Below are 27,114 nucleotides of genomic sequence, written 5' to 3'. Positions count from 1 at the left end.
TACTAGTACAGTGTACCTGTATGTGGGGTCTGTGGTATACTAGTACAGTGTACCTGTATGTGGGGTCTGTGGTATACTAGTACAGTGTACCTGTATGTGGGGTCTGTGGTATACTAGTACAGTGTACGTGTATGTGGGGTCTGTGGTATACTAGTACAGTGTACCTGTATGTGGGGTCTGTGGTATACTAGTACAGTGTACCTGTATGTGGGGTCTGTGGTATACTAGTACAGTGTACGTGTATGTGGGGTCTGTGGTATACTAGTACAGTGTACCTGTATGTGGGGTCTGTGGTATACTAGTACAGTGTACCTGTATGTGGGGTCTGTGGTATACTAGTACAGTGTACCTGTATGTGGGGTCTGTGGTACATATGTATAGACTGAGAGGAGATAATTTCAGAATACTGTGATTATGTATTTAGGTACCTTCAGTACTGCCTGATGGATGATGAACTCCTGTCCATGAAGAACTTTGAGGAATATATTCCCGTGGACTCCGGGAAAATCACATCAGAAGAAAAGTCAACTTTCAAGAAAAATCAGCACATGGTGTGTATTGTAGGAATATTTTATAGTTCAGTGAATGTGACATGCAGGCATGTATTTATGATAGCCGAGTACATTACTGAATCTTAACATTTGATGTTCAGACCTTGAATTCATTATACTGAATCTTAACATTTGGTGTGCAGGTACTAGATGATCAGACCTTGAATTCATTATACTGAATCTTAACATTTGGTGTTAAGATACTAGATGTTCAGACCTTGAATTCATTATACTGAATCCTAATTAACATTTGATGTTCAGGTACTAGATGTTCAGACCTTGAATTCATTATACTGAATCTTAACATTTGGTGTGCAGGTACTAGATGGTCTGACCTTGAGAAACCTGGATGTGGCAGACATGTATGGAGCCCAGGAAGGGACTTTGTTGTCCACTCTGAATCTCTGCTGCACTCCGTTTGGTAGGTAGATGTTGGCCATCTCCACATTGTGTAGAAGTTATATTTAGTTTAGGGTTATCTCCACATTGTGTAGAAGTTATATTTAGTTTAGGGTTATCTCCACATTGTGTAGAAGTTATATTTAGTTTAGGGTTATCTCCACATTGTGTAGAAGTTATATAGAGTTTAGGGTTATCTCCACATTGTGTAGAAGTTATATATAGTTTAGGGCCATTTCCACATTGTGTAGAAGTTATATTTAGTTTAGGGCCATCTCCACAGTGTGTAGAAGTTATATATAGTTTAGGGTTATCTCCACATTGTGTAGAAGTTATATTTAGTTTAGGGCCATCTCCACATTGTGTAGAAGTTATATATAGTTTAGGGTTATCTACACATTGTGTAGAAGTTATATTAAGTTTAGGGACTATCAAGTCTGAAAACCTCAAAGAACGGTACAATGATTTATATTTCTGATATTGGAGATGGAGATGCAGACATCTTTAAATACATGTAAATTATGTCTTCCGTTTTTCAGGGGGAGATGTATTGTTTTTGTACTTTCTGTCCACCTCTATCTGTCACAAAATCTCCTCCTATATGGCTTATCAGATAGACTTGAAACTTTGTAAAAGCTTTATTGCCATTTGTAGATTTGCATATTGGTGGGATGGGAGGATCCAATCATTTTTCTAAAAGTTATTGTGGATCTAAGGGGGTTGGAGGATGTTAAATAGCTTGTGGACATTTCTATATGGCTTATCTGCTAGATTTGAAACTTTGTACAATGCTTCATTGCCATTTGTAGATGTGCATATTGTCGGGACAGGAGGATCCAAATATTTTCCTAAAAGTTATAGTGGATCCAAGAGGGGTGTAGGGTGTAAAATAGCTTGTGAACACTTTTCCTCATATATGGCTTACCTGATAGATTTGGAACTTTGTACAATGCTTCATTGCCATAATTTGTAGATGTGCATATTGTTGGGATAGGAAGATCCAATTATTTTTCTTAAAAGTTATAGTGGATCTAAGAGGGGTGGAGGATGTAATATAGCTTTTGAACACTTCTCCTATATGACTTATCCAATAGACTTAAAATTTTGTACAATACTTTTTAGGGACAGGAGGGTCCAATGGTTATCCTTAAAGTTATAGTGGATCTGAAGGGTGGAGGGTGTGAAATAATTTTTGAACACTTCTCCTATATGGCTTATCAGAGTTCATAATGTCTATGTTCCTGCCCATGCTTTTTATACACCCGTCCTAAGACTTAAGTATTATGGTATGGCGTTCATGTCTGTCCGTCCGTCTGTTAGCTTTTTCGTGTCCGACCCGTAACTTAAATACTACAAGGCCTAGAATCATCAAACTTTGTCTGTAGATACATCTTGGGTAGAAGGTGTGTCGCACATTAAAACCAGGTCACTGTGACTTTTCATTAAGAAGATATCCGTCTGTCCGTCCGTCTGTTAGCTTTTTCGTGTTCGACCCGTAACTTAAATACGACAAGGCCTAGAATCATCAAACTTTGTCTGTAGATTCATCTTGGGTAGAAGGTGTGTCGCACATTAAAACCAGGTCACTGTGACTTTTCATTAAGAAGATATCCGTCTGTCCGTCCGTCTGTTAGCTTTTTCGTGTCCGACCCGTAAGTTAAATACTACAAGGCCTAGAATCATCAAACTTTGTCTGTAGATACATCTTGGGTAGAAGGTGTGTCGCACATTAAAACCAGGTCACTGACTTTTCATTAAGAAGATATCCGTCTGTCCGTCCGTCTGTTAGCTTTTTCGTGTTCGACCCGTAACTTAAATACGACAAGGCCTAGAATCATCAAACATTGTCTGTAGATACATGTACATCTTGGGTAGAAGGTGTGTCGCACATTAAAACCAGGTCACTGTGACTTTTCATTAAGAAGATATCCGTCTGTCCGTCCGTCTGTTAGCTTTTTCGTGTCCGACCCGTAACTTAAATACTACAAGGCCTAGAATCATCAAACTTTGTCTGTAGATACATCTTGGGTAGAAGGTGTGTCGCACATTAAAACCAGGTCACTGTGACTTTTCATTAAGAAGATATCCGTCTGTCCGTCCGTCTGTTAGCTTTTTCGTGTTCGACCCGTAACTTAAATACGACAAGGCCTAGAATCATCAAACTTTGTCTGTAGATTCATCTTGGGTAGAAGGTGTGTCGCACATTAAAACCAGGTCACTGACTTTTCATTAAGAAGATATCCGTCTGTCCGTCCGTCTGTTAGCTTTTTCGTGTTCGACCCGTAACTTAAATACGACAAGGCCTAGAATCATCAAACATTGTCTGTAGATACATGTACATCTTGGGTAGAAGGTGTGTCGCACATTAAAATCAGGTCACTGTGACTTTTCATTAAGAAGATATGGCCATATATGGCAAAAACTTGTCCGGCTCATAACTTGAAAACTATTAGACCTAGAATCACCAAAATTGGTCAACTAATGCATCTTAGGTAGAAGGTGTGTCGCATCCTACTTTAAGGTCACTGTGACATTTAATTAAGGTGATATAAAAAAAAATGTTTTAATGGGTACAATCTATACTGTTAACAATATGTGACGGGCGTATCATGTGCCGTGGCGGTGCACTTTATTCCTCCATACCATGCAGTACATTAAGGGGAGGAGGTTTCATTTAGAGCACTTCTAATTTGGAGAGCTGGAGAGACATTTGTTTTTCATGTAAACAATCTCTAGTTGATTATAGACACAGTGGTAATTTATACATGTGTTATAGAGAATGCATTTCACTGATAATTGCACAACTGCTGTCAGTTTAGTTAGATAACGATAGGAAGAGGTTCTTTAGATTGACAGTAAAACTGAATGTGATTTCAGGTAACCGGTTATTTAAGCAATGGTTGTGTGCGCCTCTGTGTAACCCTGCCTCCATTAACGATCGACTCAATGCTGTGGAGGATTTGAATGCTGTTCCTGAAGTTATGTCCGAGGTTACAGAGATGATCCGGAAACTTCCAGACCTCGAACGCATCCTCAGCAAGTAAGAGTAAACCTGAACATGCAGAAAAATCTGTCTTCTTCCAGAGATTGTATTGTGATGGATCAACCAAGTTCAAATATACTTCTACAAATGTGTATAAAAAGGGATGTATGCACATTTATGTATATTGTATGTATAAGTCCAAAGAGCATCAGAAATGTGATGTCTATCATTGCTATGCATAGATCACTAGTTTAGTATGTCTTCTGTAGATTTCACAGCCTTGGATCTGCAGCTCGCAGTAAAAAGCACCCAGACAGTCGGGCCATTTTCTTTGATGAAGCAAAATACAGGTGAATTTTTCAGAAGTTATGCGAGTTGCATGTGAAGTACTAAGATTAAGGACAAAAGAATCTGTTTGGTACATTAGTTTTGTCCACCATTAAATACATCACTGATCTTTTCCAGTAAGAAGAAAATAGAGGATTTCCTCTCAACAATAGAAGGATTTAAAGTGGCCCAAAAAGTAGCCAAGAAATTTCAGTCTCATGTTGATGACTTCACGTAAGTCGAGTGTATTATATATAATTATCATTGCAGACAGAAATGTAAATTTAATGTGCAACAAATTTTATACTAATTGAATGTATAGAGACAGATAATTAATTTTCAATATTTTTAGGTCAAACCTTCTGAAGTGGACTATGACAACGGACTCTGCTGACAGTAAAGGTTTATTCCCTGACTTGAAGGAGGAGTTACAGTTCTTTGATGTAGGTGTGATATAAATAGTAATGCAATTAGACAAATGGATTATTAGTTATGTAGACACTTGGAGGCATGATATGAACCCAATATGTTTTTGTTTTTAAGGACCCCATGTATTTCCGTATTACCCCTGTAAGTGTCTATATAACGAATTTATCCTGTCGATGATTTTACGTATATGGTATACAGTGAAACTTCTCCAAACCGGCCCCTCAGAAAACCGGTTCTCCCTGAATATCGGCCGATTTTCAAAGTCCTGGCAGAAATCTTAACATTTCCTTACAAAGAAAGTCTTACAAAACCGGCCACCCCTGAAAACCGGACATCGGCCACTTTTTAAAGTACAATTGTTAACAAACATGTGTAATTTACATACCAGCCACTTTTTGAAAATGAGAAAATTTTGGCCAGAGGGTGATCAAAATCGACCAGGTGTGCAAATTGACTGACCAACAGGCCAGGTGAGAAATTATCAACTGGAGGTGTGAAAAACACAAGTGGCCTCTATTCCTTCTATTGTTTACCTGTGCTGTCAAAAGTGTTAAGTGACACTTGGCTAATCCAAGTGACCCTTCCAAATTCTGTTCAAAATGTAAAAAAAAACAAAAAACATTTAGGAACATATTGAATGAATACCATAACAACAGCCAAATTGGTTCCCCATACTACCGCATGGATATAAGTGGTAGTTCATAAAGAACAAACCCATGACTGTTAATGATAATTATCAGAAGATAAATTAATTTTCTTGGTTTCCATAGACTTACAATTCCTAAGAAATATTCAAATTACAATTTCATATTTACTACTGTACTTCTCAAAAACATCAAAACAAATTTGTTAATGACATAAGCGATGGATGTAAACAGAGTCTGAATTCCAATAATAGGCCTCTGTGTTTTCTTTATGTATCCTGTTATATATTTTCAGTTTAAAATTCGATGATTTCAGCGAGAATTTATACTTACCCATAGGTACAGGTACAAATGGACTAATTTGATCTCCACCGATAATTGATCATAGATCACCAGAACAAAGTGAACAGTACCTACTTTGTGAATATTGAGATAAAATGTCTCTAAATGCTAAATTCTCGGTAAACCGGCCACCCCTCTAAACTGGCCATTTTATTCGGTCCCAGAGTCGGCCGGTTTAGAGAAGTTTCACTGTACATTAATTAAAGGCATATTGACTTTATTCATTCTTGATGCTTTTCTACTGTACATGTACAACTATCATAATAAATTACGGCAATGTACGTGTTCTTGATATACTTTATCAAACACACAACAATGAAAAAGTGGCTGCAACATTTAAACCATCAACAACGGGATTAAAACAAGTTTTTAAACACACTGTAAATTAAAAAAATGAATTCATTTGTTTTCGTATACCTATGACTTCATAATATGTGCTGACTCCAGTGACAGGGTATATGTATTCTCGTGATGTCATAGTACACATATATGGTCAGAAAACCACGTGGAAAGGGCATATATAAATATTAGTTTAGTAAGAGACATGACATCGTTGTACATGTATGTAGTATTGGTTTCAGCCAATGAAATTTTGAGATTTTTATCAAAAGGCAGAATAACGTTGTTTATGATATATTTTTGTCTTTGTTCTTCAGAATGCTTTCGACCATTCAAAGGCGAAAAAAGATGGAGTGATTTTACCTAACAAAGGTTAGTGATGTCTACACAACATCCTCCGCTTGTCTGTTCAGGCAGCCAGCCAATCCAAAAATTATTAAATGTAGTACTAAAAAGTTTCAGATGCAATGTACATACAGGGACATGTCTGACTTTTAGCACTAGGATTGACAACATAATCAGTGAATAGTGAATTCTTTTGTTAACATGTGCATTGACTAGAGAAAAATTTAGCAACTTGGCAAGGATGCTCAATGTTCGATGTCGGTACGAACGGTAAGCGTGGGACATGTGAAGGATGTATTATAATACCTTACTGGCATTCACCTCAATGTTCGATGTCGGTACGAACGGTAAGCGTGGGACATGTGAAGGATGTATTATAATACCTTACTGGCATTCACCTCAATGTTCGATGTCGGTACGAACGGTAAGCGTGGGACATGTGAAGGATGTATTATAATACCTTACTGGCATTCACCTCAATGTTCGATGTCGGTACGAACGGTAAGCGTGGGACATGTGAAGGATGTATTATAATACCTTACTGGCATTCACCTCAATGTTCGATGTCGGTACGAACGGTAAGCGTGGGACATGTGCAGGACGTATTGTAATACTTTACTTGTACAGGTGATTCTCCAACTTTGTGTGTCGACTCCTCAAGATTTTTAAATCTTAAAAATATAGATATGCTGCATGGTATGTACAGTTACTCGAGTGTTTAGAGATCACAGTAATGCTAGATAAAACAATTCGGACACACAATTAGGAGACACAAATAGTACACACAAATACGAGACACAAATAGTACACACTAATAGGAGACACTTATAGGGGACACAAATAGTACACACAAATAGGAGACACTTATAGGGGACACAGATAGGAGACACATATAGGGGACACAATGGTAAAGAGGATATACCATAAACATGTTCAAATACTGAAGAAAAAATTTCATTTCTTATTCATCAAAACTGTAAATTGCTTGTGTTCAACAGTTCAAGAAATAAAATTTTCAATTTTAAAAGTACATGAGAGCGTAAACTGCAACACTTGACACGAACGTACTTCATGAAGCGCACTAGCACACCACATACTTCATGAAGCGCACTAGCACACCACATACACTGTACTTCATGAAGCGCACTAGCACACCACGTGAAGTATGTTGTCATGACCTGAGATTTATTCTTTATATTTGTTTTCATTCCTGTTAGAATTGCCAGCTGTAAAACAGATGTACTATATTTATCACGTATAAGTGCATTGTTCACAACTGCATTCACGAAGAAATGACGATAACTACAATAGATAAAGACATCGAAGGCAAAAGCATTGGAAATATAAGTCTATTGGCAGTGTATCAACACTTTGTCCTGTAGAAAAAATCTGTTGTAGATGCAATGCAAGTAAAATGAACATGACATATTGTTCACAGGTGCCTGATTGGAGGTTTGATTTGCAGTGAAGCATCGTAACTTGTCATTTTATAACTAAAGGATGTTAATCGATGACTGAAATTTGTAGGGGTGAGTCCTGAATATGACTCTGCTAAGGTAGACTTGAAGGCGGCTGAGAGGGGACTGGAGGAATACTTAGACAGGCAGCGTCAGAGGCTCGGGTGTAGGGTAAGTACTGAAATATTGTAATCAAGAAAACAAATTGAAAAGATAAATTGTATTTAATGTCACATTTTGCAATTAGATGTTAGAGATCTGATAAATGTTTATTGAACACTAGACATTAACCTACTGGGGTTCAGGAAAAAATCGATACCAGATCGAGGTTCCGGAGAGCATTCTGAAAAGGGTCCCTGATGAGTACAATCTGATGTCTTCCAAAAAAGGAACCAAGAGATACCGCACCAAGGAGATAGAAGACCAGCTGGTGGATCTAACAGAGGCAGAGGAGCGTAAAGATGCTGCCCTTAAAGACACCATGAGGAGACTGTTTTATAGCTTTGATGAAAGGTACTGTAATTGAATTTTTTTTTTATCAAATTAGTTACATATGCCACATTTCAGATGTGAAATGCATATAATTGTCTGATAAGGAGCTCGAGAATAATCAGAGTGCATTAATTATGAACAGCACTAAGTTTATCAATGGCTGTTAAAGTCTATGTAAGTTTGTTAAATTGTGTCCTAGGTACAAATTGTGGGATACAGCCTTGCAGTGTCTATCTGTGTTAGATGTGTTGATGTCCCTGGCCAAGTATGTTGGTTCTGCAGATGGGGTAACCTGTAGACCAGAGATTCTAGAACCAACATCTGACACCGAGGTAAGATCTATAAACCAGAGATTCTAGAACCAACATCTGACACCGAGGTAAGATCTATAAACCAGAGATTCTAGAACCAACATCTGACACCGAGGTAAGATCTATAAACCAGAGATTCTAGAACCAACATCTGACACAGAAGTAAGATCTATAAACCAGAGATTCTAGAACCAACATCTGACACAGAGGTAAGAACTTTATTGTATAAAACAGAGACGAAAGACTTGACATCTGATAGGAAGCAAGACCTAACATCCGACAAGGATGTAATATCTGTTTGACACAATTTTATATCAGTGTTTAGGTAATGCTCATCAAATCATAATGATTTTTAAGTTACATTTGGTTACGTTTTGTGTGTTTACAGCCATTTATAGAGATTAGAGAGGCCAGGCATCCCTGTGTCACCAGGACGTTTGGTGGAGGCGACTTTATTCCCAACGACACAGTCATCGGGATCGCTGATGTCAGTAAATACTCTAGATATATTGTGGGATATGCAAGTTCTTGTTCTTAGAAAGTGAATTTACACAGACTTTTAATTTTTCTCTAAATACAGGAACTAGACACAGAGGAGGAAGGAGAAAAGAACGACAACAGTAAAATTGTCTTGGTAACAGGTCCAAACATGGGAGGTAAATCCACTCTCATGAGGCAGGTGGGATTAATCACCATTATGGCTCAGATGGGCTGTTACGTTCCTGCTGAGAAATGTCGATTAACTCCCATAGATAGAGTGTTCACAAGGCTCGGAGCTAGCGACCGAATCATGTCAGGTATACAAAGATTTCTGGCCAACCTTTACTACATGTGTCTATTTAAAATCTTAAGAAAAACCGAGGAGATCTGTTTAGCAGTGAAAATTTGTTTCTTTTGGAGTAAGATATGTTTCTTTAGGAGTATGATATGTTTACTTTGGAGTATATGTTTCTTTTGGAGTATATGTTTCTTTAGGAGTATGATATGTTTATTTTGGAGTATGATATGTTTATTTTGGAGTATATGTTTCTTTAGGAGTATGATATGTTTATTTTGGAGTATGATATGTTTATTTTGGAGTATGATATGTTTCGTTTGGAGTATGATGTTTCATTTGGAGTATGATATGTTTTGTTTGGAGTATGATATGTTTATTTTGGAGTTTGATATGTTTATTTTGGAGTATATGTTTCTTTAGGAGTATGATGTTTCTTTAGGAGTATGATATGTTTCTTTTGGAGTATGATATGTTTCTTTAGGAGTATGATATGTTTATTTAGGAGTATATGTTTATTTTGGAGTATGATTTGTATATTTAGGAGTATGATATGTTTCGTTTGGAGTATGATTTGTTTATTTTGGAGTATATGTTTCTTTTGGAGTATGATATGTTTCTTTTGGAGTATGATATGTTTATTTAGGAGTATGATATGTTTATTTAGGAGTATGATATGTTTATTTTGGAGTATATGTTTCTTTAGGAGTATGATTTGTTTCTTTTGGAGTATGATATGTTTCTTTAGGAGTATGATATGTTTCTTTTGGAGTATGATATGTTTATTTTGGAGTATATGTTTCTTTTGGAGTATATGTTTCTTTAGGAGTATGATATGTTTCGTTTGGAGTATGATGTTTCTTTAGGAGTATGATATGCATGTACATGTACATATTGTTGATATAAAATGAACATGTATCTTGTTTTCAGGGGAAAGCACATTCTTCGTTGAATTGAGTGAAACTTCAGCTATTTTGCAGCATGCTACCACACATTCACTAGTTCTAATAGATGAACTGGGCAAGTACACAGTATCTTAAAAGAATGATTGCTACATGTATGAATTACTTTTATGGAACTGCATTTAAAAGAGAAAGTGAACTCAAGTAATTGAAGTTGTTTCTTCATTGTACATCAAAATTTATATTAAACATCAAATATTGATTATATTAAACATCAAATATTGATTATATTAAACATCAAATATTGATTATATTAAACATCAAATATTGATTATATTAAACATCAAATATTGATTATATTAAACATCAAATATTGATTATATTAAACATCAAATATTGATTATATTAAACATCAAATATTGATTATATAAATGTATTTGCTAGATGCATACACCACAAAACAACAATACATAGTAAAATGTTATGTATTAATTTTGTACTGCATAGGAAAGGTTGGTTGATAAGGAGGGGGGGGGGGGCTACATATTTTTGTTTTGTTTTGAAAAGCATGAATAGTTCAATCTTTATTTGCATGGTATGTAAATGGGAAGTCGTGATACTCATTATGATTAGTATACTTCAGGATAAGACTGTGTATAAAATAAATCCTTCAGACTGGTAGAACTTTGAAGTTGAATTTCTTAGGTCGAGGAACGGCTACCTACGATGGAACAGCTATTGCCTGTGCAGTGGTGAAGGAGCTCTCGGAGAACATTTGTTGCAGGACGCTGTTCTCCACCCACTATCACTCCCTGGTGGAGGAATTCTCTCACGATCCAAACATCAGACTAGGCCATATGGTAAAAATAACATGAACAGAAAAAAGAATCATTTTCCAAAGAGCTCTGTCGTGTTTCTTCCAGTAAATACAGATTGTGTTAGGGGAAATTACTCCAGAAATAGTATCAGTATAAAAGTTCCAAGCTTCAAGATCAATCGTAATGATCTGCAAGAACTCATAACACCCTATGCTCCCTCCAGAACTCTGCGGTCCAGTGATCAGAGCCAAATACAAATGTCATTTACCACCTCATCTGTGATTCAAACTCGAGCTTTTAGTGTGGCTGGCCCTAAACTGTGGAATTCTCTACCATATGATATCAGAACTGCTGCTAGTCTCTGTATCTTTAAATCTAAACTAAAGACTCATCTGTTTGCAATTCATTACAACTAGTATGTGCAGATGAACTTAAAGTCAAGATTACTATGTTGTGCAACTGTAACAAACTCCTTATCTTCACCTACTAGTCATTTATTCTTATACAATTTATTTTACTGTTTTATTGTTATTTAAATAGTGTTTAGAGCAATATGGATTTTACACTTTACAAAATAAATTTATATTAATTATTTATTGATTTCCTTCCAGTCCTGTATGGTGGAAGACGAGGGTGATCCTACAGAGGAGACTATCACATTCTTATACAAATTTGCAAAAGGAGCATGTCCAAAAAGTTACGGCTTCAATGTTGCTCGACTTGCTGACATTCCTGATGAGGTAGAAGAACTTCTTGTTTTAATTCTCCATAATTTACTCCGCACAAGTTCTGATATTTATTATACATTTATTGGTTTGCGTCTTTAAATGTACATTTAGATAAGTTTTCTATCCATTTTAATCAGAACATTGTCCTTCAAACATAGATAAATAAAAACACAAACTACCATGGCCGTAAGCGCTTATCTTTGCACATAGTAACGTTAAAAGTGATTTTAGAAAACCTGGTTGTTATTTTGTTTTGTAGGTTGTAAAGGAGGCCAGGGAAAAAGCAAAAGAATTTGAAATGGCTGTAGAACGAAAGAAATTGTTCAGGTACATGTATAAGCAATACTGAGGATATTGACATGAAGAGAAAACTACACCTATCAGGACATTCTATTTTAAAACTTGTTTGCACTGTGCAAGACTTAAATAAAGATGTTAAAGGTTTTATTTTGAAATAATTTCATTGATATATTAAAGGGAATGGTTCACGATTTTTGATAAAAATTGTTTTTTATGTTGAACCTTAAAAATATAACTCATTTAATGTCGACAGCCAAAATCTTGACCTTCTGAATGCAAAAATAAAAGCAATATTTTAGCCTTAAATCTATGGTATGTAAACAAAGACTTGAGTCATTTTATGTATACAAATAAACAAGTGAAATATTGATTTTGTAATATAAAGGATCTTAATTTTGTGGTAGTCACAAATTTTAACTTTTACCCCAAAAATGCTTGAAATGTGAAAGATTTAATAAACTTATATCGAAATCCATTTCATTTGAAAATTTCATAAACAATAACAAATAATAAACTTTCTAAAATTAGCTTCTGTGATAATGTATAACCTTAATTTTTATGTGAAATTTTTTAAACACATTACACAGTAGATTTTGATCATTAAAAGTGAAAAAGAAAATTTTGGGGTAAATCGTGAATCAGTCCTTTTAAAGTAGATGTACATGTATATTTTGGATTTCTATTCACAGGTCATTGTTCAAAGATGATTCCATTGAGAATATCAAGAGGATACAACAGCTTCTCCCGGGGGTACTATAGCGATCTGATTAATATAGACCAGTTTGTGGGGCAATGTCTCACCTCCTGGGGTACTATAGCGATCTGATAAAAATAGACCAGTTTGTGGGGCAATGTTTCACCTCCATAGGTTGTATTAGAATCTAATATTACATGTGTATCAGTTCAGACTAGAGGACATGCAGGGATGTGTTTAATTTTCGCTGAATGCAGGAATGTGTTTGATTTTCACTGAAAGTGACTGGACATGCAAGATCTAACAAGAAATCTCAAAAACTACAGTGTGGCAGCAACTACTAGTGATATAAATTCAAGACCTGACCACAAATACATGCACAATTTATTGTGAACAAATGCATTGTTTTGAACTCTTACTGTGTAACAAAATACCATTTTACAGTATTCTCCATTCATATTTCATAGTTCATTTATTGATCATGACAAGAATTTATTTTGTTTTTAGAGAAGAATAAATTGTTACTTGTTTTCTACTTGTTGTATAGCTGTATTAAAATAACCACAATGACAATTGTTAATCAGATGTTGTAATTATTTTTAGTGGAAAGTGTAAATTAATGTACAGTAAAACCAGCTTATAGCGATCATGCTTATAACAATTTGATGATTATTTAAGAAATAAGGTATCATTTAAAAATATTTATCAGGATATAAATATGGGTTGGTCACGTGATCAAATTCCATAAAGCCCAAAGGGCTTTATGGAAAATTTGATCATGTACCAACCCGTATTTATATCCCGATAAATATTTTAAAATGATACCTTATTACTTATATTTACATTTTTGGTCGGTAACATTACTGAATTGTGTTAACAACACGTTTCCATACATTTCAAATTGTTGACGTCCACAACGAAACGTCATAGATGTTCAAAATGACGACAACACAAAAAAAGTTCTATAAAATGAAGAACTGTTTTAATTATTAAGACGCTAGAAAGCAAGTATATCAACATATACATTAACTCGGGAGTATATAATGGAAAACTCTTCCATATGTCTAATTTTAGGGGGTGGGGGAATTTTGATTTAAACGGGGATGCGCAGTGTTACACTTAGAGTTGTGATGCGCTTTGACTTTTGAAAAGTGAAGACGTTGATGACCGACTTTGAAAGATATTCTGTGGATATTACGGAGTTAACAGAAGACTGAGATGGAGGAACATGAAGAACAGGGTGGCAGTCGTCAGGTGTAGGCAAATCATTTATAGACAGGACAGAGGACGCAGCTCAGATGAATCTCCGGAAAGAACTGAACATCGCAGAGAATGTGGAACTGCACAAAGGTAAGGGACGGTTTGGATTTGGATATGTAATTGTTGATAAACATGAGCTCATTGAACGCTTCTTTTGACTCGATAATTTTTTGTAATAGGTTTTTAACGACGCCTCGCTTCGATGTGGAAACCGACATCAAGCACCTAGGCTGCTGTGGCACGGAAGCAGTGTGGTGTGTAAGTCTTAATGCACTTTGACGACTTATCGGCCATACATCCTGTGAATGACCTTTTTGCTATTAAAAGCCTAATGTCATCGTCTAGCAGTAGGTACAATTCCGCATCACCGATGACCAGGGTGAAGTTGTAGCAGACGAAAGTCCTAGTAGGCTAGTAACTAAAGACATTGTTTACAGAAATGCTTTTATCAATTATTGATGAAAGTCCACTGCTTGGAATACAAATAAAACCGTAAATACATTTTGTGATGTTGATTTCATCTACTGAAAGATTTCTGTAGTAAGTGAGAGCGATTGCTATATGTGTATTGCCTTAGTAAAAGTAGTACCTGTTACCTACTTTTAACAAATGTTCATACGCATAGCCGTGACCTCTGTTGACCCCGTAGTAGATTTATCCAGAAATAAATACGTATTGCTCGTAATAGTGTTATGTAGGAGAAAACAGTTGCAAATGTAAATATATTGATATCATTCTCTGCCAAAATTCTACATTTTTCTTTGTAATATGTACTTGTACATATTTATAGAGAATTCAATTCACACATTTCCAATTGGTTGCACATCGCCACCTGTCCAGATGTCTGCCTGTGTTGTCAACAAAGTAATTATTGCTAATCTGCCACTCAACTTCAGTTGGTTAAAAAATTGTATTTAAGTGATTGGATGTAGATAAAGAAATACCGTATATACTCACCTATAAGTCGGATTTTTGGGAGTCAATTTTTAGTCCAAAACTCTATGTCCGACTTACAGGCATGTTCTAAGAAGATTGGTATTTTTCTAGGTGGCTTAATGTAGTGTTTTTTAAACAACTCCAACGATTATCATGGAATACCACACAAATGATTATTGTTCACAAATATCTAGACATATTGAATTGTTTACGTATTTTAAAATTATGTATAAAGTACAAGTATTTACATATTTTTATCTTGTTAACAATTGTTTACATACCGCTAACTAATACTTTCAATTCAACTAATCTATCGTTTATCGGTAAAAACTCTATTGTTGATACATTGAATTATACTGGAACCCCTCAATAACCGCGAGATGCGTGCCACTAAGTAAACACGGTGTCAGGTACTGGTAATTAGGAGACCATGATTGCGTAGGTAAACAAGGGATCATTGTCCATAATAGATGAAGGGTTGCGTTTAAACCCCAAACAGATATGGCTTGAATATTGAGCAGCTCATAATTATTAATTTCTCCAAATATTTTTTGAAACATAGGTAAAAATACCAGAGCATTGACTTGAAATTGTCAACCGATTCTGACAAAAATTTGTACCAACTTACAATGTATAAGCGGTCAATGCCAAATTCCTACAAAATAACCTTAAAAATACAACCGACTTATAGGCGGACTGACTTATAGGCGAGTATATGCGGTAGCAGTCATATATTAAAAAATCGAATCATGTTCTAGGATTTATTTAAACAATAAAATGCTTTCTTTGTTGTTTCATCGGGTGATAAAGGTAGCTAGCATTGCAGAAAAAATGCATAAAAGTGGGTTATGCAAATTTTTATGCCCTCCTTTGAAAAAGAGGGGGCATATTGTTTTGCACCTGTCGGTCGGTCTGTCTGTCGGTCGGTCTGTAGACCACGTGTTGTCCGCTCAATATCTTGAGAACCATTCACTTGATGATAATGATATTTCATATGTGGGTTAGTTATGAGTAGAAGAGGATCCCTATTGTTTTTCAGGTCAAAAGGTCAAGGGTCAATCTACTCTGGACATAGGAATATAATGTCCGCTCAATATCTTGAGAACCCTTTGCTTGAAAGACATCAAACTTGGCAAACTGGTACATCCTAAGGAGTAGATGACCCCTATTGATTTTGAGGTCACATGGTCAAAGGTCAAGGGTCAAACTGGGCATAGGAATATACTGACCATTCAATGTCTAGAGAACCCTTTGCTTGACAGACATCAAACTTGGTACGCCAGTACATCTTCAGAAGAAGATGACCCCCATTGATTTTGAGGTCACATGGTCAAGGGTCAAACTAGACATAGGAATATACTGTCCGCTCAATATCTTGAGAACCCTTTGCTTGACAGACATCAAACTTGGTACACTGGTACATCTTCAAGAGAAGATGACCCCTATTGATTTTGAGGTCACATGGTCAAGGGTCAAACTGGACTTAAGAATATAATGTCTGCTCAATATCTTGAGAACCCTTTGCTTGACAGACATCAAACTTAGTACACTGGTATATCTTAAGGGGAAGATGACTCCTATTGATTTTGAGGTCACATGATCAAAGGTCAAGGGTCAAACTAGACATGGAAATATACTGTCCGCTCAATATCTTGAGAACCCTTTGCTTGACAGACATCAAACTTGGTACACTGGTACGTCTTCAAGAGAAGATGACCCCTATTGATTTTGAGGTCACATGGTCAAGGGTCAAACTGGACATAGGAATATACTGTCCGCTCAATATCTTGAGAACCCTTTGCTCGACAGACATCAAACTTGGTACACTGGTACGTCTCTAGGAGAAGATAACCCCTAGTGATTTTGAGGTGGTCACATGGTCAAACGTCAAGGGTCAAACTGGACATAGGAATATACTGTCCGCTCAATATCTTGAGAACCCTTTGCTTGACAGACATCAAACTTGGTACACTGGTACGTCTTCAGGAGAAGATGACCCCTATTGATTTTGAGGTCACATGGTCAAGGTCAAGGGTCAAACTGGACATAAGAATATACTGTCCGTTCAATATCTTGAGAACCCTTTGCTTGACAGACATCAAACTTGGTACACTGGTACATCTTCAGGAGAAGATGATCCCTATTGATTTTGATTTCACATGTTTAAAGGTCAAGGGTCAACCTGGACATTGGAATATACTGTCCGCTCAATATTTTGAGAACCCTTTGCTTGACAGACATCAAACTAAGTACAGTGGTGTATATTCAGGAGGAGATGACTCCTATTGATTTTGAGGTCACATGGTCAAAGGTCAAACTGAACATAGTAATATACTGTCCACTCAATATCTTGATAACATTTTTGCTTGACGGACATCAAACTTAGTACACTGGTACATTTTCAGGAGAAGACAACCCATATTGATTTTGAGGTTAAAAGTCAATTGTTGAACTGGACATAGTAATATCTTGTTTCCTATATTTTAAGAATTGTTTGCTTGATTAACACCAAACTTGGTACACTGGTACAGCATAAGGAGTAGATGACCCATATTGTTATTTAGGTCACATGGTCAATTCACTCTTGACATAGGAAGATATTGTCTGCTCAATATTTTGAATTGATGATACTACTATCAATTAAATGATGTGTGTGTGTATAACCCTTTTCAATTTTGCACCATTGGGGGGGGGGGGGGGGGCATATGTGTTTTACAAACATCTCTTGTTTATGCAATGGTTGCTACCTTCATCACCCGATGGAACAACAAAGACATTTTATTATTTATATTTTAAGGTCGCCTGAGTTGACTTAGGTGACCTTTTGCAATTGGTTGTCATCCATCGTCGTGCGTTACCAATTGAACATTTTTAACTTCTTGATAACTTCCAATTCCTTTCAAATTTGGTATGAAGCATTTTTGGAACAAGGGGGACATAAATTATAAATTTCAGGATTCCTGGGGCCTTAGGGGTAGGGCAAAAACTGCCCCAATTGACCAATTTTAAAATATCTTTTTCTTTAGAACCGCACATGTTAAAAGAAAAAGTAAATGCCTGGTGATGAAGAGCAGGAAGGCCTCTACCAAAATTGTAAATTTCATGATCTCCAGAGTAGGGGTTCTGACCCCAGGGTGTGGCCAAACTTAAGTTGTAGTATTTATGTGTAAGTTTGCTGAATCTATAGAACTAAATGCATACTTAGGAATAGCAGACATAGTTGATGCTCTCTTGGATGTGGTGGGGCGGGTTGGAGTTCTGATGAAGGGCACAGTTGCGATCAGTCTCCACTCTGGTACTTAAAGAAGGATGTTAGGTCATTCATCTGCGGAGGTGGAAGGAACGAGGGCTGTCGAGTCTCTCCAGATGTCGTTCATGGTGGACATCTCGGGCTGGATGCACCTAATAAGCACAGATGGAATGTATGAACTGGCCTCAGAGTGGAAGATGGACTGAAGAGCAATGAAGATTTTGTTGGATGAGATGATGTTTTCTCACATTATCACCAGTGTGAGATCGACTTTAGCCATGTGAGACCGGTATGTGAAGATTTTTTTTTTATCTCACACTGCTGCGACGTCATTTAATTGTGACGTCATATTTTTTATGATTTACGTTACACGGTGAAGTAAAAATATTTTGCATTCTCTTTAAATTTTAATGTAGTAAAGCTTTCTGTGGAGTACCTTGGGTTTTTGGTTTACACTTATAGTGTAAATCATTTTTGGGTATGCTCATTCTGCCTATCTTATATCTCCCGAACGAAGTTCTGGGGGGTATATAGGAATCACTCTGTCTGTCTTTCTGCATCCGTCCATCTGTCTGTGCAGATTTTTGTCTGGGCCATAACTTCTTTGTTCTTTGACTTAGGCATACCATATTTGGCACACAGGTAGATCACCATGAGACGATGTGTCGAGTACCTTCATGACCTCTATATGACCTTGACCCTTGACCTCAAGGTCAAAATTAAAGGTTTTTACAATGGATTCGTGTCCGGGCCATAACTTTTTTGTTCTTTGACATAGGCATACCATATTTGACACCTGAGTGTATCACCATGAGACGATGTGTCATGTACCTTCATGACATCCATATGACCTTGACCTCAAGGTCAAAATTAAAGGTTTTTACAATGGATTCGTGTCAGGGCCATGACTTCTTTGTTCTTTGACATAGACATATCATATTTGACACATGAGTGTATCACCATGAGACGATGTGTTGAGTACCTTCATGACCTCTATATGACCTTGAACTTTGACCTCAAGGTCAAAATTGATTATAGGGTTTTGACATAGTCATACCATAAGACATGGGTGTATCACCATGAGACTTTGTGTCATGTACATTCATGACCTCTTTATGACTTTGACCTTTGATCTCAAGGTCAAAATTATAGGTTTATGCCATGGATTTGTGTTCGGACTATATCTTCCATTTTCTTCTACAAAGGCATACCATATTTTTACACTCAGGAAAGAGGTAATTTATACCTATTAACAACACCCTTTGGGAGATTAGGGTAAGCGGGGGGTATTCTTTGTGAGCATTGATCACAGTACATCTTGTTAGTTTTTGCATCGAAGTTCAAATGAGCATTTTGATAATTTAGAATTTGGTTAAAGCTCATAAATTTATGCACTATATTTAAAAAATAGCCTATCCATGAATAGTCTGATAAATGAAATAAAGAGAACTTTAATGTTAAGAACTTTAAAGCAAATTGCATATAAAACATAAAATTATAGATTTCAATACCAACTGAAAGACATGGTCCTTTATTATTGATGATCTTTAATTCTCTCTCTCTGAATAAGACCCTTTATTTATTTGATGCAAAGAAAGTATGTTACAGCCTGATGATGGCTGATACTACCTGAAGCAAAATTCTACAAATTATCGCATAAGAAAAACACCCTATGTAAGCATTTTCACGGGCATATTATGTACCATTTGCAGTACTATTGTTTAAAAGTAATGTCCCATTCTTTGTAATATTCTAAATTGCAATCATTGAACAGAAGGATCAGTTATTATCTTAGAACATACTTTAAGAATACCTTGTATTGAAATAACATCTCCATGTACAGTTAATTCTTGCTTCCATTTATTATAGAGGTTGGGCTAATCTCTTACATTCAAAAAACTGTAAATGATCATAGAACATTTTTCTGATAACAAATAAACTCACTATACAATTCTCACAATACCATCACTACACAATTCTCACAGTACCATCACTACACAATTCTCACAGTACTATCAGTACACAATTCTCATAGTACTATCAGTACACAATTCTCACAGTACTATCAGTACACAATTCTCACAGTACCATCAGTACACAATTCTCACAGTACTATCAGTACACAATTCTCACAGTACTATCAGTACACAATTCTCACAGTACTATCACTACACAATTCTCACAGTACTATCAGTACACAATTCTCACAGTACTATCAGTACACAATTCTCACAGTACCACCAGTACACAATTCTCACAGTACTATCAGTACACAATTCTCACAGTACTATCAGTACACAATTCTCACAGTACTGTACTATCAGTACACAATTCTCACAGTGCCATCAGTACACAATTCTCACAGTGCCATCAGTACACAATTCTCACAGTACCATTAGTACACAATTCTCACAGTACTATCAGTACACAATTCTCACAGTACTATCAGTACACAATTCTCACAGTACCATCAGTACACAAACACAATTCTCACAGTACTATCAGTACACAATTCTCAATAAAAATATAACCTGATTTACTATTGATAAACAATAAATTAGGAGAAATGTTTAAAATATCATGTTAGATTCTTTTAGTATATTATATTTTTATAAAGTTTTGAATGTAAACTAATTGTTGTTTTTTTTTTTATCTATTCTGTTTTGGCTTATGTATAGGCTTATCACACTAGTACCAACTTTGCAATTTGATCTGGTACTCCTTGTGCACTAAGTAGGATTAGTCAAAGACCATATATTCTCACTTTGATCTGTGCACTTATTAGACCATCTTCTCACTTTGATCTGTGCATTAATTAGATCATCTTCTCACTTTGATCTGAGCACTAATTAGATCATCTTCTCACTTTGATCTGTTACATATTGTGTTTGAAATAAAGGCTTACCAGCAACAAGCTTATCACTTTGATTGGCCATTTAGTGTGACCCATTATAGATCTGTTTATCACTTAATTTCATCCCCTCTGTAGAGTATTAACTATGACCAATCAGAGAACGGTCTTTCCCTTTGATCTGTAGGTCTCCAGTATTAATTATGATCAATTAGTAACCAGCTGCTTACTTTGATACCCACACCACAAGGTGACCACACCCAAGCTATCCCTAATAACCCCAAGCTGATTTCTCAGACCAAGGAAAGGTGTGGTCAATGATGCAAAACCAGCCAGTCCCAACTTAGCTTGTTAAATAATTGGATTCATCAACCAATCACAACTGATGGAAACACCTCATGACCAATGAACATCTTTGTTTGCAATCCAAGCTGAATTGTAGCAGAACTTTGTGTCTATAAAAAGCCCCTTGCTATTGAATTTCAACTATTCACATATTGTGATCCAGTCTGAGGTATCAGAGAGCTGATATAATCCTATAGATTGCCTAATTCATTGGAGCAATAAATTCTACATTTTACACCTATTGAATTCATTCTTTGTTTTTGTGAATTTGTGTTCTTTCTGTGTTGCTTACCTGCAGTCATATTGTCTGTACATTGTAAGTAATAGTGTATATGTTGTGTTGAGTGATTTTGTGATTTAGTGTGTTTAGGTGTTAGTGCTTTGTGTTGTGTATATCGTGATTCATCATGGCTGATCGTGCTTCTTCACCCCACATCGAGATCAACTTTAATACCACGCTGGAGGACATCATCAAGGCCACCATCTTTGACGATTCCCCAGCCACACCCCAGCCTCTCACCACCTCCAGCCAGAATATTGACACCAGCAAAGCAAAGACCAGATTTGATAAGTGCCCGACTTCCCTCATCAGCAACCAACCCACACCAGAGAATTCTCCAGACAACATCTCATCCTCCAGCTACAATGACATCGACACCAGCAAAGCAGAGACCAGATTTGATGAGTGCCTGACTTCTCTCATCAGCGACCAACCCACACCAGAGAAATTTTCAGACAACATCTCATCCTCCAGCCAGAATGACATCGACACCAGCAAAGCAGAGACCAGATTTGACAAGTGCCTGACTTCCCTCATCAGCGACCAACCCACACCAGAGAAATCTCCAGACAACATCTCATCCTCCAGCCACAATGACATCGACACCAGCAAAGCAGAGACCAGATTTGACAAGTGCCTGACTTCTCTCATCAGCGACCAACCCACACCAGAGAAATTTTCAGAGAACAACATCTCATCTTCCAGCCAGAATGACATTGATACCAGCAAAGCAGAGACCAGATTTGATGAGTTCTTGGCTTCCCTCATCAGCGACCAACCCACACCAGAGAAATCTCCAGACAACGAACTTCAGCTTGCTCTCAAGTGTCTACCACCTCCAATACCACAGAAAAACTTCAGTGACAACATCATCTCATCCAACGAAATCTTCAGTGCTCTTCAGTCCATCTTCCGCTCAGAGGCCAGTTCATACACTCCATCTGTGCTCATCAAGTCCATTCAACCCGAGATGTCCACTGCCAGCCGTGAACGACAGCTTCTGCAGAGACTTGACAGCCTTCGTCCCTTCCATCCTCAGCAGATGAATGACCTGACATCCTTCTTTAAATACCAGAGTGCCCAAGTGGAGACTGATCGCTACTGTGCCCTTCACCAGAACCTCAGCCAGCCCCACCACATCCAAGAGAGCATCAACCAACACTACACCATCATCCATCATCGCATCATGGACCGAGTGGAGAGCAGTTTACAGTTCCTGGAGGACAATCTACCTCAGCAGTCATCAATCATCAACATGACCACCACAGCACAGCACCAGACCTGCAGCCAGAACAACCTACGCACCAGACCATCGCTATCCCAGAAGGCCGTTCAGCTTATGGAGCAGTGGTACTACAGTCATCTCGATCACCCGCACCCACCATCTGATGTCATCCAGAATCTAGCCGTGAGAGGAGGAATCAAGGAGGAGCAGGTGAAGAAATGGTTCTCCAACAAGAGGAACAGAAGCAGACGCTCATTAGGGATCAGCAAGAGGAAAACACTCAGTGTTAACAAGTGTGTGCCCAGTGAATGGTGATAGTGAGTATGTTAGTGTGGAAAAAGAATCTGGGATTAATGATATATCGGACCTGCTTCTGGTTACTGTCCTGTGAAATCGTAGTGCTTGTATAGTGCTGGTACGTTATTTATTTATCCTGAGGTGCTTGTATAGTGCTAGTAAGTTATTTATTTATCCTGAGGTGCTTGTATAGTGCTGGTAAGTTATTTATTTATCCTGAGGTGCTTGTATAGTGCTAGTAAGTTATTTATTTATCCTGAGGTGCTTGTATAGTGCTGGTAAGTTATTTATTTATCCTGAGGTGCTTGTATAGTGCTGGTAAATTATTTATTTATCCTGAGGTGCTTGTATAGTGCTGGTAAGTTATTTATTTATCCAGAGGTGCTTGTATAGTGCTAGTATGTTATTTATTTATCCTGAGGTGCTTGTATAGTGCTGGTAAATTATTTATCCTGAGGAAAGTGCTAATAGATTATATCTTCTGTGTAGACTTTTTGAGGTCTGTTTCATTTAGATCTGTAAAATAGTGCTATTTTTATCTTTGTTTTTGTTTCTGTATTGCATGTTGATTTGCTGCCACACAATATTTGTTATAAATAAGTATTACTTCATTCATTGATCAATGTTTTCTAACTAAATGAATTTGTTCAATGTTTTGTAACTAAATGAATTTGTTAAATTTTTTCTAACTAATGAATTTGTTATATTGTACATAGTTCAATGCATGAATATATTTATATGACAGTAGGAATAAAATTTTGTATTATAATTTCAAATTGATATTGTTTTAATTAGGTCACCTGAGTAAACTCTGACCTATATTATATATTGCAATTGGTTGTCGTCCGTCGTCTTGCGTTAACAATTGACAAAGGAGACATAAATTGTAAATTTTAGGATTCCAGCACCCCTAGGGTCGAGACAAAAACTGCCCAAATTTTCAAAAATCTAGAACCGCACGTGTAAGAAAAACTAAGTGATATAGAGCAGAAACGACTCTACCAAACTTGTAAATTTCATGATCCCCGGGGTAGAGGTTTTGACCCCAAGGTGGGGCAAAAATTTGTATATTAAGTGTTTATGTGTAAAACACTTAAATAACATCTTTAGTGCTATTGAAACTAAATGGATATTTAGAAAGAGAAGGTTTTGGTATTAGGGTAAGGCCAAAATGGTCAGTTATTAAATGTGTGAGAAATAGAGATTTTTAACTTCTTGATAACTACCATTCAAATTCATTTCAAATTTGGTATGAATCATCTTTGGAACAAGGGGGGCATAGAATCAAAATTTCAGGACGCCTGCACCCCCTGAGGCCTTAGGGTCAGAGCAAAAATTGACCAATTTTAAAAATCTTCTTTTCTAGAACTGTACATCTTAAGAAAAACTAAATACATAATGATGTAGAGCAGGCCAGAAGGCCTCTACCAAAATTGTAAATTTAATGATCCCCGAGGTAGGGGTTTTGACCCCAGGGTGGGGACAGACTTAGTACATAATACTGATGTGTAAAACATTTAATTAACACCTTCATTATAGGTTTATGGATGCTGAATTGAAACTAAGTGGATATTTAGGAGTATAGGTAGTCCTTTAATTACCAAAATTGTAAATTGCATGATCCTATAGGGATAAGGGTTTGGTTTCAGGGTAGTGTCAAAATAATTATAATAATTTGAAGGACGTCTTTAAGTTTGCTGATACTCTGATATAAAATCTAAATGCATAATCAGGAAAAGCAGAAAGGGATGTACAAAAAATGGTGAATTTCACAACCCAGAGTTTTGACCCTGGGATGGGTTCAGATTAGTCATTTCTTGTAATGTTGATGCGCATATTATATTATAAAGCCTTTCATCAGTATGTGTATGCACTTTTGAGGGCATTGAAGTTTTAAGAACAGATCTTGTTTTATAACTTGCTTTCAACATCATAAGAATTTAGCTTAGATAATCAAAACTGGAATTTTTTCTTCTAGATTTCATAGCCCTTGGGAGTAGTGATACTTTTCACTAGTACTCAGGTGACTGTTAAGGCCTGTGGGCAGCCTCTTGTTATGTATTTATAAAAAAAAATTCTCACAATTCTCACAGTACTATCATTACACAATTCTCACAGTACCATCAGTACACAATTCTCACAGTACTATCAGTACACAATTCTCACAGTACTCTCAGTACAGAATTCTCACAGTACTATCAGTACATAATTCTCACAGTACTATCAGTACACAATTCTCACAGTACCATCAGTACACAATTCTCACAGTACCATCAGTACACAATTCTCACAGTACCATCAGTACACAATTCTCACAGTACCATCAGTACACAATTCTCACAGTACTATCAGTACACAATTCTCACAGTACCATCAGTACACAATTCTCACAGTACCATCATTACACAATTCTCACAGTACCATCAGTACACAATTCTCACAGTACCATCAGTACACAATTCTCACAGTACTATCAGTACACAGTACTATCAGTACACAATTCTCACAGTACTATCAGTACACAATTCTCACAGTACCATCAGTACACAATTCTCACAGTACCATCAGTACACAATTCTCACAGTACCATCAGTACACAATTCTCACAGTACCATCAGTACACAATTCTCACAGTACTATCAGTACACAATTCTCACAGTACCATCAGTACACAATTCTCACAGTACCATCAGTACACAATTCTCACAGTACCATCATTACACAATTCTCACTGTACCATCAGTACACAATTCTCACAGTACTATCAGTACACAATTCTCACTGTACCATTAGTACACAATTCTCACAGTACCATCAGTACACAATTCTCACTGTACCATCAGTACACAATTCTCACTGTACCATTAGTACACAATTCTCACAGTACCATTAGTACACAATTCTCACAGTACCATCAGTACACAATTCTCACTGTACCATCAGTACACAATTCTCACAGTACCATCAGTACACAATTCTCACAGTACTATCAGTACACAATTCTCACAGTACCATCAGTACACAATTCTCACAGTACTATCAGTACACAATTCTCACAGTACTATCAGTACACAATTCTCACAGTACCATCAGTACACAATTCTCACAGTACTATCAGTACACAATTCTCAATAAAAATATAACCTGATTTACTATTGATAAACAATAAATTAGGAGAAATGTTTAAAATATCATATTAAATTCTTTTAGTATATTATATTTTTATAAAGTTTTGAAAGTAAACTAATTGTTGTTTTTTTTATCTATTCTGTTTTGGCTTATGTATAGGCTTATCACACTAGTACCAGCTTTGCAATTTGATCTGGTAGTCCTTGTGCACTAATTAGGATTAGTCAAAGACCATATATTTTCACTTTGATCTGTGCACTTATTAGACCATCTTCTCACTTTGATCTGTGCACTAATTAGACCATCTTCTCACTTTGATCTGTGCATTAATTAGATCATCTTCTCACTTTGATCTGTGCACTAATTAGATCATCTTCTCACTTTGATCTGTTACATATTGTGTTTGAAATAATGGCTTACCAGCAACAAGCTTATCACTTTGATTGACCATTTAGTGTGACCCATTATAGATCTGTTTATCACTTAATTTCATCCCCTCTGTAGAGTATTAACTATGACCAATCAGAGAACGGTCTTTCCCTTTGATCTGTAGGTCTCCAGTATTAATTATGATCAATTAGTAACCAGCTGCTTACTTTGATCCCCACACCACAAGGTGACCACACCCAAGCTATCCCTAATGACCCCAAGCTGATTTCTCAGACCAAGGAAAGGTGTGGTCAATGATGCAAAACCAGCCAGTCC

The 27,114-nt window shown here is 36.6% G+C and overlaps 2 protein-coding genes across 3 annotated transcripts in view; both read left to right on the top strand.

Annotated features, from left to right (window-relative positions):
• LOC125646211 (DNA mismatch repair protein Msh6-like) overlaps window positions 1-13,416 on the top strand; it is a 44,207-nt gene extending 30,791 nt beyond the window's left edge. Inside the window, exons 18-34 of one of the 2 annotated variants that reach the window (XM_056141242.1) lie at window positions 425-551; window positions 870-972; window positions 3,828-3,990; window positions 4,203-4,283; window positions 4,399-4,494; window positions 4,613-4,703; window positions 6,332-6,386; window positions 7,887-7,987; window positions 8,100-8,329; window positions 8,508-8,640; window positions 9,008-9,106; window positions 9,200-9,416; window positions 10,325-10,414; window positions 11,002-11,156; window positions 11,726-11,854; window positions 12,102-12,169; window positions 12,832-13,416. In XM_056141242.1, coding sequence (XP_055997217.1) covers window positions 425-551; window positions 870-972; window positions 3,828-3,990; window positions 4,203-4,283; window positions 4,399-4,494; window positions 4,613-4,703; window positions 6,332-6,386; window positions 7,887-7,987; window positions 8,100-8,329; window positions 8,508-8,640; window positions 9,008-9,106; window positions 9,200-9,416; window positions 10,325-10,414; window positions 11,002-11,156; window positions 11,726-11,854; window positions 12,102-12,169; window positions 12,832-12,901 — 2,008 coding nt within the window. In that variant the 3' untranslated portion in view covers window positions 12,902-13,416. The remainder of the gene's footprint in view (window positions 1-424; window positions 552-869; window positions 973-3,827; window positions 3,991-4,202; window positions 4,284-4,398; window positions 4,495-4,612; window positions 4,704-6,331; window positions 6,387-7,886; window positions 7,988-8,099; window positions 8,330-8,507; window positions 8,641-9,007; window positions 9,107-9,199; window positions 9,417-10,324; window positions 10,415-11,001; window positions 11,157-11,725; window positions 11,855-12,101; window positions 12,170-12,831) is intronic. The other variant, XM_048872397.2, reaches the window with a different exon arrangement.
• Window positions 13,417-21,885: 8,469 nt separating this feature from the next.
• LOC130047057 (uncharacterized) lies at window positions 21,886-23,584 on the top strand. The gene is made up of 2 exons (XM_056141241.1): window positions 21,886-22,006; window positions 22,442-23,584. Exons 1-2 carry the CDS (start codon window positions 21,886-21,888, stop codon window positions 23,296-23,298), a joined length of 978 nt encoding a protein of 325 aa, XP_055997216.1. The 3' UTR covers window positions 23,299-23,584.
• Window positions 23,585-27,114: the final 3,530 nt, after the last annotated feature.

This window comes from Ostrea edulis, chromosome 6 (assembly GCF_947568905.1).
Source record: "Ostrea edulis chromosome 6, xbOstEdul1.1, whole genome shotgun sequence".
Classification (NCBI taxonomy): Eukaryota; Metazoa; Mollusca; class Bivalvia; order Ostreida; family Ostreidae; genus Ostrea; species Ostrea edulis.
The sequence above is the reverse complement of the archived record's forward strand: the minus strand, read 5'-3'. Positions and strand labels throughout refer to the sequence as shown.

What these genes read in the sequence shown, in the direction of transcription:
- LOC130047057 (XM_056141241.1), top strand. Translation starts at nt 21,886, where the DNA reads ATGGCTGATCGTGCTTCTTCACCCCACATCGAGATCAACTTTAATACC. An exon ending in CCAGCCTCTCACCACCTCCA is followed by an intron (nt 22,007 to 22,441) that starts GCCAGAATATTG and finishes AGAAATTTTCAG; the next exon opens with AGAACAACATCTCATCTTCC.